At 38.7% G+C, this 14,877-nt stretch overlaps 1 protein-coding gene across 2 annotated transcripts in view; it reads right to left on the bottom strand.

The window, feature by feature from the left end:
• Window positions 1–2,186: 2,186 nt before the first annotated feature.
• LOC145479983 (rRNA N(6)-adenosine-methyltransferase ZCCHC4-like) overlaps window positions 2,187–14,877 on the bottom strand; it is a 32,445-nt gene continuing 19,754 nt past the window's right edge. For both annotated transcript variants that reach the window (XM_081458472.1, XM_081458473.1), the window contains exons 4-12: window positions 14,348–14,426; window positions 13,095–13,305; window positions 12,542–12,642; window positions 10,055–10,182; window positions 8,243–8,318; window positions 8,032–8,083; window positions 7,041–7,098; window positions 6,614–6,706; window positions 2,187–4,818 (exon numbers count right to left, since the gene is read on the bottom strand). In XM_081458472.1, the coding sequence (XP_081314598.1) occupies window positions 4,734–4,818; window positions 6,614–6,706; window positions 7,041–7,098; window positions 8,032–8,083; window positions 8,243–8,318; window positions 10,055–10,182; window positions 12,542–12,642; window positions 13,095–13,305; window positions 14,348–14,426 (883 nt within the window). In that variant the 3' untranslated portion in view covers window positions 2,187–4,733. The remainder of the gene's footprint in view (window positions 4,819–6,613; window positions 6,707–7,040; window positions 7,099–8,031; window positions 8,084–8,242; window positions 8,319–10,054; window positions 10,183–12,541; window positions 12,643–13,094; window positions 13,306–14,347; window positions 14,427–14,877) is intronic.

Raw genomic sequence — 14,877 nt, 5'->3', positions numbered from 1 at the left:
TCATCCCACAATAGTGTTCTCAAGCTCGTCGTGTTTCCAAGGGTTTTGTTCTATTTTTTTTTTTTTTTTTTGCGGAGGTTTCGCGTTTGCTTGTAGAACTTGTACTTAATTTTGCAAGCTTGAATTTCAGTTGTGCACTCCCCAGAGGGACTTCTGAACTCAAGAGCGGTAATACCGTCCGGTAACGTCACGACCCAAAAGCCGGGTAGAGCGTTTGGTTGGTTAAATATTCGCATAATTATGTGTCATTAAATACAGCACGGACTGTCATTTGAAATCAACCAAGCATTGTTAAGGCTGCCTCCATATGATCGCCATGATCACTGCCATCGCTGCCATCGTTCGGCAATCGTTCCGATCATATGGAAACTACTCTCCAGTGATCGTAGGACATCGTAGTTATCGACCTCAGTTACTTCTATCTCGACGATTGTAGCAATCACATGGAAACTGAACTTAGTCTTCGCTCAACCTTTTCTGTAGAGATCGATCATATGGTAACCAGGGTTAATGATCAAATTTCGAAAAGTTATCCAAAACAGGAAATTGAAATGTATTAGTTAGCTACTTCTAATCTGCACCTTTTTTAATTTACCTACGGATTCAGATTCAACATGGAAAACCGACATGCAGTGACTGTCCCAGTTATAACACAAAGATCATGTGGAGAGCTAACATTATGAACAATCAGATGTCAGCAGCAAAAGCAATTCCGCTTGACACCTTTAGTCCAGTGCATGAGGCATCGTGCTGCTTCTTGTTACATATTCTAAAGAGCAAAAAAAAAATGAAGCTATAATATTGAAACTGATATTTCCTTCAGGACATAAAAGAATTGGTTTTACACTGAGTGGGTTAACTTATATAATTCCACAGCAGACAATGGTATAGATAATCGACCGGAGAAAGATAAATACAGAAAACACCATACTTACATGTATATTTGATGAACAAAACGAATTCTGATATTCAAATGAGTCGTTCGGTAGCTGTCAGATTACAGAAAGCCAAACTCAGCGATGGCTGGGGTTTCCGAGTCGATTCAGTTATTGTTATTTAAGTGGTTTTTAGTTTTACTTCCTAGCCCTTTATCATTAAAGATAACTAATAGAGTCCGTTTATATGGAGGAAGGAGAATCCTATCACCAGACAGATCGTCGAAAGGGGATCATCCTGATGCCATGTTTTCTATATTCAGTTTACATGCAAAACGTTGAACTTTGTCCTAACACCATATCAACTATCTTTGCTTGAAAGATTCTTGTATTATAGGGACTGCGAACTGGACAAACAATAACTGGTTATTTTTATTGTTAACATCTTTTCAGGTAATATTTGATGTTCTCCCAAAGTGTACATTAACTCATCGCAAAGGTTTAGTAAAACGATGCACTGCTCTTAAATAGACATGTGAAAGGAATAATTTTTTTAATAAAAGGGACACGAAAGGAGTAGCTTTTCTGTCAAAATGGTATACAAAACGGTAAACGGTTGCGCCTCCAGGCAGAACCTTCCAGTATACAACTAGGTCTCAATTATATGATCTCGGGTACCCGAGACAACCCTCCCCCTAGGTCAACTTTATCGAGCGTTTATATGTGAAAACGTTGTCTCTTTAGTCCGAGTCAAAGTTGACCCTGCACGATTATCCATAACCCTTATTGAATGATCAAATGTGCAAATATCCCTCTTTCTTTGTTTTCCTCGGTCACTCGATCAATGTGGGTTTCGCGGAGTTAATTTTGACTTCTTTGATACAAATTTCTGCTTTAAATCCTAACTCTAGACATCACGAAACTCGCCACGCCGAGAACTGACTCGGTTTGGCGAGCCAAAGTGTTTATATAAAGAAAAGTTGTGCCGCTTGCCAGAGTAACCCTACCTGCCGAGGCTGACAACTCGCTCACCCGAGTTGACTCGCCCCCGAGACGGGTCCACGATCCTCTTGCGAACGGTTGGTTGAATTTTGCAAAGAATTAAGTGAAACGTTACCTCGACCACGGTAACCTGGGGGAAGGGTTATCTCGGGTAACCGAGACCATATAAAAAGGGGCCTAAACACCCCCAGGGACTTCAGCACGCTATACAAAATAGCTATGTTCACTGGCAAATTTCATGGCATGCCAAAACTTAGCCCGAAATTTTGTAAACTGTAAAATCTGCAAAACCAAAATAGCCCTGATCCAATACTCAGAAAATTCAGCAAAACCGGAAGCAGATTTTGAGCCCCATGGGAGCGAAAGCGTTTTTCGCAAAAATTCTACCAAAGGAAGCAGTATTAGCAGAAACTAACTATGGTCCGTTTGTATTCTTACTAGGACCTATCTAGGAGCAAAATACGAGTGAAATCGATTTTTCGACTTGCACCACCGAAAGTCGATTTTGGTCGATTTTTATGGACAGTCATTCTTGTTTTCTTTCCACTTCCGCCGGAAATAGGCGACAAAAAAGTGCTGCTCATTTTGAGAACCGCGCTCGCCCTAAGCCGCGCAGCTAAAAAGGCCTGAAAATGTCGAATGGAGCTTACGTTCTACTCGTTACGGATAAACTACTTCTTAATTCTTAAAAACTACTTTTACAAAAGGCTGTTATGGAAGATTCCCTGAACAGTGTATCACTTCGCTTTGTTTTTGCTCTTCGATAATTCCTTGCCATTATGTCGTTACAATGTTATGTTTCTGTTAACATAACAACATAACAAAGAACCAGTCAGAGCAGCGCAAGAATTGTCGAACCCTGTCCGCCACTAGCACTATTTTCAAAATGACATTAACTATTAAGCAACATCAGGAAGGTTATCTGATATTCTCGATCACCCAAACTAACGCATAGGGCGACAAAGAGTCGACTTTATTCCAGCGTGGTAACAAGCGTCGAGCCTGTGTCGATCCTATTTCACAAGTTGCACTTATTAAAATACGGGAATGAGCACGCGTCCCCGTGCTATTCACTGCTAGGACTTACTAGCGAAATGCCGAAATACAGTGCTTGTCGGTCCTTACTTTGGCAATTAATTGCAAAAAATAGAAAGAGAAGACTCGCATTACATACAGCTCTGAGACCAGTGTATCAGAGACGACAGCTCATTGCTCTAAGTCAGCCAAGTGGCATGCTTGACCGTTCTTTTGTTGGCGAACCATGGAACAGCGGTCTTGAGTGTCTATTTTTGTGACGTTTGCCTAGTCCATCACATTTGAAACATTTATTTTGTAATTTACATGATTTATGAATTGAGTTAAGCCCGTGTTTAGAACGGCGTTTGCTGAAACGCCGAACCACTGTAGCATTATCAGACTTGACCAGTCGAACTTATGCTAGAGTGGAACCAATTAATTTGAGTCGTACTTAATTGCGGCAAACGTCGCACAATTCATGTGCCTATTACAAAATTAATCAAACTATAACAACATTCTCGAATGTGACTGGCTATCAACCGCCCGCTTTGAGCATTAATAATACACATGAAAAAATTACTCGATTCTGATTGGCTGAGAGCAGTGCAATTCAAGTGTAACACCAATGCAAAAAGTGTAACATCAGTGCAAGAAGTGTAACACCAGTGCAAATTACACATCGAAATTCTGGATTATGATTGACTGAAAGACAATAGGAACTTTTCTAAGAAAATGATATCACGTAAAATGATGACGAAAATTTTGTGTTGAAACTTTGAAAAAATTTTTCTCAAATGAGAAAAAATGGCTTCAAGAAAGATCTTCCGGCACTTCCTCGGCGCGAATTTTTTCATGTTTATATTATTAATAAGTAGTCGTACGGTTTTTCTCGTTCAATTTGGCGTTAATTTGCACTTGCGAGTTTTTCAAAAAGCTGAAACTACACTCGCCGAAGCGGCTCGTGCAATTTCAGCTTTTTGAAAAACTCACTCGTGCAAATTAATTCCAAATTGAACTCGAAACCGTATGATTACCTCTACTAATTGGACAGTGTACGCGTCATGCTTGTAATTGGACAGTACGCGTCATTTTGCGCACGCTGTTACGGTGCACTTTGTTGAGTAAACTGCTGTGTTTTTCAGCATTCATAACGACGTTTAATCGTTCAGCGTTCAATCGATGGTTTGTTCGTTTCTCGAATTTTGTCATAGTTTTGATTAATTGGTAACAGGGCTTGGTGTTGTCCGATTCAGTCTGTAACCATACTAGTGATTAGCAAATCGGACTCCCGCTTCGCGGTCGTCCGATTTTGTCAATCACTCGTATGATTACAGACCGATTTGGACTCCACTCAGTCCTATTACCATTATTAATAGGTTCGACGAATTAAGTTCGACTAAGAGTCGACGTTTGCCCCTGGCCTAAGCTAAGAGGTTGCGGAAGTACCCTCTCTTTTCTTTTAGCATTCCCCTTCCCCTTGTTTTCTTCGACGACGAAATTATCGCAAATGCAAGAAGGGTTTCTTCCTCCATTTTTCACCAAACCTTTTGTCTTTATATCGATGTTCACATTAGCGACATAAGCAATTATGTTGCGTCGCCCAGGCTTTACAGAAACTTGATGTGGCAACAAGAAATTTCAAGAACATTAACGACTACTTTTCACGGACAGTTTAAAGCAATATGACAATTTTTACTCTCGTAAAAATAGTTTCTTCCTTTACTACAAAGATACATGTGTGTATGTATCAATTGAGACGCTCGTTTGACTCGTTACAACATCTAACAAAAAAACTTCTTTTATCTCCAACGTTTTCTTCGTCCTATAAATCCCCATACTTTAGCCATGTTTTGCCCGTTTGTTTATTTGTTTTCCTTGGACCTTTCTGTGTGCTCGTGTTCCGTCCGACTGTTTGTGTCTCCTTCTGAAAACAAAACAAAAAACACCATTGTCACGTCCTCAGTTATCACTATTGTCACGTGGGACCCCGGGCATGGGACTAAAGGCAAACCACGAAGACTTTCCCTTGCAATCGAATATAAATGCGACTTCTGTCCTGGTGTAGTCAATGGACGAATCACAGGGCGTACAGATTTTATATAGTTGGAGTTACGTCGAATCTGACGCATGCTCTCATTGGTTAATTTATGGCCAGGTGGCAATGGCTAAATCCAAAGTAGCATGGCAGGCCAGAATAAAAAAAATGACACCCGCTCTCCCTAACCAGAGTTCACTATTAGTTGACATTTTCCTTACATTTATTTTTAAAGACTAGTAGTAATCAGAGATTATGAGAGTGCGTTCGACGCTCTCACTTTAATATATAATTATATATCGTAAATAAATGATTTCACTAGCTGACTTTCAACCTTTGTCTACTGCTAAAATCAACATTTTTCAGCAGCAACCGAGGTTTTACAATCAGATATGCATAGTGTCAAAGTCCATGCTAATGAAGAGGTCACGATTTGTTGATACGGTGCGTGACGCTGCCAGTTTCTGTAGTCTCTCAAGTTTCATAGAATATTTAAATTACGTACATTATTCTCAGCTAGCATTTGCAGTCGCGTGCTCGTTTCGCGACTAATTCGAGTATTTCCCGTGGTGAATAAAGTAGTCTTATGTATCTTGCCTTCAGAGTACTTTTCCACCGATTCCAAACAATAAAATTTCGACCGGATAAAGACTGAGCTATCTGTCGCGACTGGAACTAATCAACAAATGCAATCAAAATGTAGCTGTTCCCACGGTTATCATCCCAAAGCCAAGTCGTGTTAATAAACAAGGACAATTCCCTCGGATTGCGATAAATGCTGCCGTCGAAGCGTTTAAATTCGCCAAAATCTAACGCTGAGAGCACATAATAGCGAGGCGTACGGCGACTGAACAGAAAGAAGACAAAAAAGGATCCATCGGAAAGACGAGCTCACATGGCCTGCTCACATACTCACATGTTCGCCACATGTCTTATTACATGTCTTAGCATTAAACGGTACCAGTTTACTGGCCGTGACATGCCCCTGCAAAAATCAAGCGGGGTGGCCATTTTGGTGTCCTTACAGGAATGTGGTTTTTTTCAGCCTAGAACCTTGCACAGCGAGACCAACTCTGAAAAGCCACAGGTCAAAATTAGGTTTGCGTTCCACTTCGTCGAACGCAATCGAACGCAAAAATGGAGGATTGACCAGGACTACAAATCATCTTGGGTAAAATTAGAAGTTTTTTAAAACTGTAAAAGCTCACGTTTTAACAAACGTGAGCTTTGGTCTTTCAGTCCAAAGCCTTAAAAACTAAAACGTGAGAGTATGAGATAACATTTTAGCTGTCAAAGGCTTTAGACTGGAAGCCGAAAGCTCACGTTTTAAAATTCTCACCCAGAGAACCAAAATTTCCAGTATAACAGAGCACTTAATTACTACAGTTGGTTTTGTGCTTTCCTCGAATCTCGAGGAAGTTTTCCCCTCGGGGCCCATGATGAAGTGAATAATATCAAGAAACTGATCATAACTTGTTCATCAATGATTGGCCATTTGTTTGTTGCCATTACTGGAGTGTCAACTGTAAAAGAGTGCCAGTATGAATGTATCAAAGTAAAAGTGCTGAAAAGTACTGGAAACTGTTGCAAGCCACCTTGAAACACAAGTGCTGTAAACCATATTCAGTCACCTAAAGACTGTATTTTGCTACCTGAATGCTAACGATCGGTAAGCTGGTGGTACCTTTTTTTCGATGAATCAAGAGAGCGATTTGGACAGTTCCTTCTCTTATGTCCCAAACCTCCACAAATATGGCAAGCAGCTGTATCGATGAAACTGGAAAAAATTCCAGCAGAATTAAGGTAAGTCTCAGGCCCTTGTTCTGGACAATAGTTTCTAAAGAAACTGTAACACTGTATGAGTGAAAACACTAAAGAATAGCCCTTGAGGATTTCAAAAGCTCCATTAAAAATGGCCCAGATGAAAATACACTTAGTGTTCTCATGCCAATAAACTACATGTATTAAACTTATTCAAGTAGGTAAGAATGATAATACAGAACTTCCGCACTGATAAAATATATGAGTTTCCAGATTCATAATCAAATCCATTTCTGCTTCACGCATATGAACAGACTTTGTAGTGTCATAATAAACAGGTGGGATTATACCTCTTACACCGGTGTCCTTCCGTTTCACAGCGATCACAAGTCATGCAGTGCTCACGGCCTGTGAAGAGTTAAAACAGTTCAAAACAAGCCAGCAATCGACCCTTTGTACGATCCGGTCTCATGGTACAAATTCAGCCATGTTGTGAAGCAACTTACACAGTGGTACATCAAAAACAAAGCTACTAGCACCAGTCCAGCCCGACTTTCCTTTGTCTCGAAAGTCCCACTGACTAACTTGCGCCCCATCATGGCTAATTCCGTACCATGTGACCGGATCGTGCAAAGGGCCTATTGTTCTTTTTTTCTAACGACTAAGGAAGAGGACAAAACGCCTCAGAAGTACAACATTAACTATTGCACAGCCTAATGTACGTCAAATGGATGTTCATGTTTGTCTGCTTCCTTTCTTAATTGTTTGTTTTCTTGTTTGTTCGTTAGTTTCTGTGTTTGTTTATTGAAGTCTCTTACAAGACGTGATGATGATATCCAATCACGGTGTGTCGGTCTCCAATTACAGCTATCCAACTACAAAAACTTGCAGTTGAACAACCACCGGATCGCGCGCCGATTACGTGACAAATAAGCGCGTGGAGAACCAATCACGATCGAGAATTCTGTAACAGATGCGATTAACAATAGTATTTGGACCGAGTGGAGTACAATTCTTATACCTAATTTTACCTTTTTAGTACGCTTCTGCGGCATATCAGGCGAGTTTGGTCAAGCCGTCGTTAGTATTTTGGCGAGACACAGTCGAGCAAAATATCCATGGCGAGACTGCACAAGCCTGATATGCCACCGAAGCGTGCCAAAAAGGTACGATTAGGTATTTACCGTACACAAATTTTGCCAAACGAGCATGACACCATAACCATATCAGGTGACTTAATATCGCAGGATATCAGGACCGTAGACACGGCTTCTGATTAGCTAATTGCAAATTTGGGTACGGTAAAGGAAGTAATCGCACGATAAATGTGGTAATACTTACCTGGCTTAACACATATGCCACACATGTCACAGTGAACGTATTGCCTTCCATCCTGACAAAATAATAAAAACCGTGCTTAGTGTCATGTTCTTACAGTAATGACTCATTAGTGATGAGACACAACATTAGAAAGGCATTTTGAGGAAAGAACACTCTAAGTATTACAGGATATCTTTTTTCGTGCACTGTTTTATGGATTCATATGCATTACCTTTGACATACAACCTCTGCATTTTTTACAGTGAACATTTTCAGGTGCTACAAATCTGTTACAGTTCTTGCAAAATCTGAAAACGACAACAATCAGTTCAACCACGAATGTAATATTCTGACACCCAATATTTAATACAGTTTGACCATATATGTTTAAAATGCGAGAAAAGCCTGAAATAAATTCAGGCTTGACCGGTATTCAAAGCCAAAACCTCTGTGATACTGCCGGGTGCAGTGCAATACCACCTGAGCTATCAAGCCAACCAGTCACGTTGTGAGCTAGTCGCTTTGAGTTCATAAAAGACCAGTAGATGGCGAACATATGTGTCGTAAACACAGGCTTATAACCCGCACCTTTAAATTAAAAATTTTCGTAACAAATCAGGGTGCAGCCTATCTACGAGACCACTTGGAAAACGTGAGGTAAATTTACATAAATTAAAACCTTACATCGAAAATTTAGAAGCCTGCATGAATAGCAAACTAGTAAGAACTTTATAAAGTTATAGGAGAGTACGTATTGATTATTGCTTTTGCAACTTTGGTTGACTCATAAAAGAACGTTTTGATGATAAGCATAAGCTTACATTCCTTGCTGTTAAACAGTGTTAAACCTTCTTCGTTTTAAGATCTTTTAAAAGGTTTGAGGAAGCTAAACCTACTCGGCAAGGAATTCTTCATTCCACCACAAAGCTGTTTACCGTGCCGCCGACGGCCAGTAACTTCAACAGTAATCAGTGGACCACGAGCGAGAAAAATACCTTGTTATTATTACTGCAAGTGTATACAACTGCTTTCAGAAGGGTTGTCCTACAAACGTATCTCGGCGAACGCGAGATGCACTAACTATAATACCAGTCTGCATTGTTGCTTGGAGCTGGCGCGGAACCTTTGTCGAAACAGCTTTACACGAAAGATCATATATTTCAACTGCATTGCAGTTATGTACGGAGCTTAGGCAGTTTCAAAAATATCTTTATCCCGCTATTCAAATACCTAAATCTTTCATACATTCACCCGTAAAGTTGTGTACACAACTGGGATGATTTTTAATATCCTTAAATGTGTGATACAGTTGGCCATTGTAGGGATAATTTAATTGGAGAAAAAGTAGGAAAAAAGTTCCGGTTGTTATGGAAGGTAGCTGTTAAGGGAGGTTCCAATCAGTAAATGCATAATACTAACTGGAACTCTAATATGACCATCCTTCAGAGAGTTCAAAATGGTATGGGATTGATTCAAGAAGAATTGACCGAATAGAAAGAAGGAAATACTGGCTTACAGCAATGAAATTGCTGTGAAAGGCGGTCGGTCTGGCCACGAAAGACAGGCATAACACGTTGAATTGACGGAAGTTTGGGCTATTGATTTTGGAAAGACGAGTTTCAACCACTGGCATGTAGCTGGAGACTCAAGCATTTGTGACAGGCTGTTTTTAGCGTTTTATTTTGTTAGTATCCGAGTCTACGGTTCACGCAACTCTCTCACAATTTAATCAATCTTGACAACAAATGACAGGCTTAAAAGGTTGAAGTGACGGGTTTAGGTCATGCAGAGAAATCTAGAGATCACAGTAAGCCGATTACAAACTAACCACTAATGTGCGAATAAGCAAACAGATATAAATCACAAAAATCAGCACATCACGAAAACAAAAACTGCGCATAAAGTTGGTCTAATAGTTGCCATAAGCATTTACTACATTCAAAGACAGCAGCCCTGGGGGCAAAGTACTTATGGCTGAGATCAAGTACTAAATTGTAACAGATTATTCCCCAACATTGAAGCATTGAACATTACATTTCTGTACCTGTAACCTTCAGCAGAAGGAAGAATCACATCAGCAGGATTAATGTTGGTGAAGATTCTCACGGGCGAACCACGTTTAGAGCCCTTCATATTCTTGCTCTTAAAATGTGGGTGATTATCATAGTCAACCTGTCACAACAGAGAAACAAAATGAGACTCCATTACTTAATGATAATAGTTAGTGTAATAGTGCATGCGCAACTTTTGAGCTATATCAATTAAAAATTATTTTATTCACTTCTGATTATACTTGTTATAATAGAAAGGCTTTAGAAAAGATTTTAAGCAAAGACTTGGAAAGGGGGGAGGCTGAAGAGAAACATCAGTTTACGTTAATTTAATGGACATGAAACCGTGTTGATCTCCGTCCACTTGTGGTGCTTGATCACTGTCAATCTCATTTTCGTCATTACTACTTTCGCTGCACATACTTTCGCTTTCAGGCTCACTTCCTATTTCAACCAGGATTTCCTCATCACTCTCAGAATCTTTGGTATTTGATGGATTTGGTATCACTGAGAACCATTCCAGGTTTGAGTGATGGGCCACCGATAAAATATTATCTAAAATTGCAAAACCCTTACAGCTCCACTCCTCATAAATTATGAACACTCCCCAATGTTTGTTTACATTGGTCCTAAAAAGCCCTAATGGGGAGTGGCCAATTAAGTAATTTATTTTTATTATTATTATTTAATGTTCTGTGTTTTGTTTTCTTTTGTGTGTATTTATGGACACAAAACAACACAAACAATAACATCTAGCATTCTTAGCCCGCATTGTGTTAATCCCAACCAGACTTGCCTCGATCATAGCAAAGTTTTCTTTTTCTGAATTGGCTACTAGCCTTAGCCCAGGTTTCCACTCTTTTCAGAATCATGTGTGCTAAAGGAATCTGTGCTTGAGTGTCGATCAATACCCTCGCTCGACACTTATACGACACTCTATTGACACAGGCAAAATTATTAATGGAACAGAACACTAGGTTTACATCAGTTTTGTATTTACAGGTAGTTATGTCTACTCAAAATAAATACCTGCACAACAAAATACAAGATATTTGTGTGACTAATTCTTTGCAAGAAACAGAACATTTTAAACCGAGAGACTTACTCACACTTCTTTGTCAAGTCTTGCAATCAAATCATAATATAATTATTATAGTGATGTAATAATGTCAAGAGCATTGAAAATTTTACAAAGAAAGAACTTTGGCAGGCTCCCAAGGTAAACCACCAAAAAGGATTAACAAAAGCTTATTAAGGTAATTCCTCTGAAATAAAAGCGACAATAGATTTTTGTTCAAACTTTGTCCACTGAATATTTGTCATATGATAACTTCAATTTTGAAATAAAAAAGGGGGTGCCAATGCTCATTAAGGAACAGTGAGACATTAAAAATGCCCCATTTTGGCATTATTTAATGCTTATTATAAAAACGCATTCCCAGTAATTGTAAAATCTTTGTGAGCCCAGACTCACAAGAACACGCATTAAACTACAGTCACTACATTGTGTCGGACACAAACAAACACTAAGTTTGGTTCAGACAGAAAGCTAAATCCTTGATTAAAAATTTGAACCAAATTTCTTGATGTGGTTACCGGTCACTGCAAAATAGAAAAGACCACAGTGTATCTGCTATTTTTCTTATTTATTCAATTTTCAGCAATAGAAATTAGATCAGTCTTTTCTCACACAAATCTTATGACTAGTTGATTACAATGACTCAAAAAAAATTGGGGTACCCATGTTCGTTGGTGAGCTAAAGCCATTTTTCAACTGACAGAGCTCAATATCAAGGCAAATCCGTCATGTTTTCAACATGAGCGTGCACGAGCACACGCTAATGAAGCGATAAATTATGTGCAGTAAGGATGTGCCATGCAAATGTGAGGGATGACCTTAAAAGGCAACAAAATTCAAGGAATAGTTATAAAAACGACCCACTGACTGAAAACAAGTCCATTCACACAAGGAATTCTGCAAGAGAAGGACCATTATTCTTATTATTAATATTATGGGGGTTTAGCCAGTCTCAAAAACATTCCTGCTAAAACTGAGCCATGGCAAAAAAAAAAAATCAAGCTAGTGCTACTATCAAAATTTTCATGCCCCTTGAAATTGCCCCCCCCCCCCCCCCACCCCCTTCCTTTCAAAAAAATAACTGTCCGTCCCTAAAATGATTAGAATTTTTCTGAGAAATACTTATATACTTACTCAGGTTGCTGTTACCATGCCAACAAACTCCTGAAGGAATTTGACTGTTAAGAAGGGTTACATGATGTTCATTATGGTCTCAAGGGGGTTAAAATAGTGTCTTAGATGTTGGCTAATTCAAAGCCATTGTCTGTGTTCAAAGAGGGCTTTTGTAATTGGATCTAAATTGCCTCCCTTACGTGACATTTGAATGTTTTGACATTAAATAAATTATCTTATCTTATATTAGTTCAAGAACACTCTATCAAATACAATTTAAGTTTAATACCTTGTAATCCAGCATGGTTAATGATGGCAGGGCAGCTTTCAGATGAGGCTCCATGAAGTACGGAAATATCCACACAGTTGGCAATTCCTTGTCTGTTCCATCTAAAAATAAAGATATAACCAAAACACTGATTTGTTTAACACACATGTATATGACAATCAATGTTTATACTTATGGTTGCCACAGCATTCTATTCAACACCCTAGAGAAACAGAATCAAGTGTTGACAAATGACAAACACTCCAATTTCAATGTCCAAACTATTATAGGCTATTTGTTATACCAGTAAACAACTGATTAGAACTGTACTGAATACATAATTGAAAGGTACCATTTAAAACCAAAACAAATTTATTAAGAAACTTTCAGTGGTGTATAGGAAATACATGTATGTCTATCAACAATTATTTACACACGAGCTGCTCACTGGGAAATTTTGTCTTGTGTACAAACTGATTTAAATTGAAACAAGCAGCACAGGCACAGAGTATAATTATGGCTTTCCATCATTAACAACATGAATAACATTGAATAAATTACTGATAACATTTACCCTGGAAATGAGACTGCCTCCAGACAGCCCAAATCTTCCTCACAGAGGCTGACAGAACTTCAGCCAAACCACCAAATGGCGGGTCCATCACTATAACTAACCCCTCCCTCTTCATAAACGAGTTGAATACCTCTGCACTGGATTGGTTTCCAAAGAAGAAATGGTTAAACATGTTGTACCAGCAGAATTTGGATGTTGGATAAAATTGACCCTATCAAAATGAAACAGAAGACCACAGAAGGCAGTCGAAAGTGTAGTTTTAACATTTTTTAGATCTTCAGTTTTAAACTCCTTTTTTAAAATTTTTAAATCAGGGACACATATCGTTCCAATATTTTTAGCATAACTATAATTATAATAATAATTATAATAATATTTTTAGAATAACTATAATTATAATAATATTATTATTGCCGCAAATAAATAAACATTAGCTTCCATTTGGTGCAAAAATATGCACCAATATTTGTCTGCGGACATAATCTGTCCTGAGAAGTGAACAGTTTTGCGAGAGTGTAGCTCAGAGAAAACTGTGAGCTTCAAGGAACAGATAATGTCCAAGGACAAAATAATATCCGTGCATATTTTTGCATCAAATGGAAGCTATTGTGTTTATTATCCTTCAAATATTTTTCTCAACACATGCAGTTTTGAAAATTTTGGAATATTCTCCCCACTTTTAGCTAGGGAATATTTGGTCATGTGACGTGTTTAGGCCAATCATGCCCGAGTGTAAACATTTGATGGAATATAATTCTGAATACTTTGTCATCTGTCAGGTATGGTCACATATCCACAGGCATTATTTATCACCCGTCAAGCAAGGTAAGGTTTTTCTGTTTTGATCACATTACAGAACATGTAGATAATGTTGGCCAATATTGTTGCGGAAAACACACAACACAGCCTTGCCTTTTTTTGCTTCAGTCCAAATGATAGTCCCTTGAAGCTCTCAATTTTATCATGTTGATTTTAGTCACCAGGCTTTAGTCACCAACTCCAAAATTCTAGTCACCAGGCAACTAAGATGGTTGCAACTTGGAAGGTTCATTTAAAGCTAAAATTAAGGGTGTTTCATCAGCTTATACCACTCCTATGGTAACTTATAATGACTGAAAAATGACTTATTCACCAATGTTAGGGCATTTGCTTGACACCATTACTTCAGAGGCAACTGAAAAGAGTGGCAGTATTAATCTATCAAAGTAAAAGTGCTGAAACATGTGAAAATGATGAACAGCCAAAACTCATACATATCTGAAGTCGATGTCAAGAAGAAGACTGTCTAGAGACCCACATGCTTTCCTGCTCGTTTGGATCTCTTCATGAAGCCTGTAAAAAGAGGACAAATTGGAACTCGACAACTTCTTAAAAAAACATATGAGAATGGTCTCTAAAGACACTGCACATTTAGCTCCAAAGAACAACAAATGAGCAGGCATTGACTGCTCCTACCTGTATCCCTCCTTACTTGCCCCATGCAATATGCACCAGAAACTTCCACTGACCCTATGCTACAGCACCAAGTAATTTCTTCTCTTTCAAGTTTCCAATCAATTAAATGACAACAAATAACAGCAATTTTTAACCCTTTACGCCCTAAGGCGAATGGCAGTTTTTCCCAAATCGGCAAATAAAGACACTCTGCCTGTGTACAATATGCCATTTGAAAGCCAATAATCAGCTTATTTAAGAATTGACATCAGCAGCTATGAAGGAGGTAGACATTTTGAGAGAAATTGCTTTAAAATGGGAAAATGAACGACTTCAAAAATCTTCAAAA

Source organism: Orbicella franksi, chromosome 2 (genome assembly GCF_964199315.1).
Source record: "Orbicella franksi chromosome 2, jaOrbFran1.1, whole genome shotgun sequence".
Taxonomy (NCBI): Eukaryota; Metazoa; Cnidaria; class Anthozoa; order Scleractinia; family Merulinidae; genus Orbicella; species Orbicella franksi.
The sequence above is the reverse complement of the archived record's forward strand: the minus strand, read 5'-3'. Positions and strand labels throughout refer to the sequence as shown.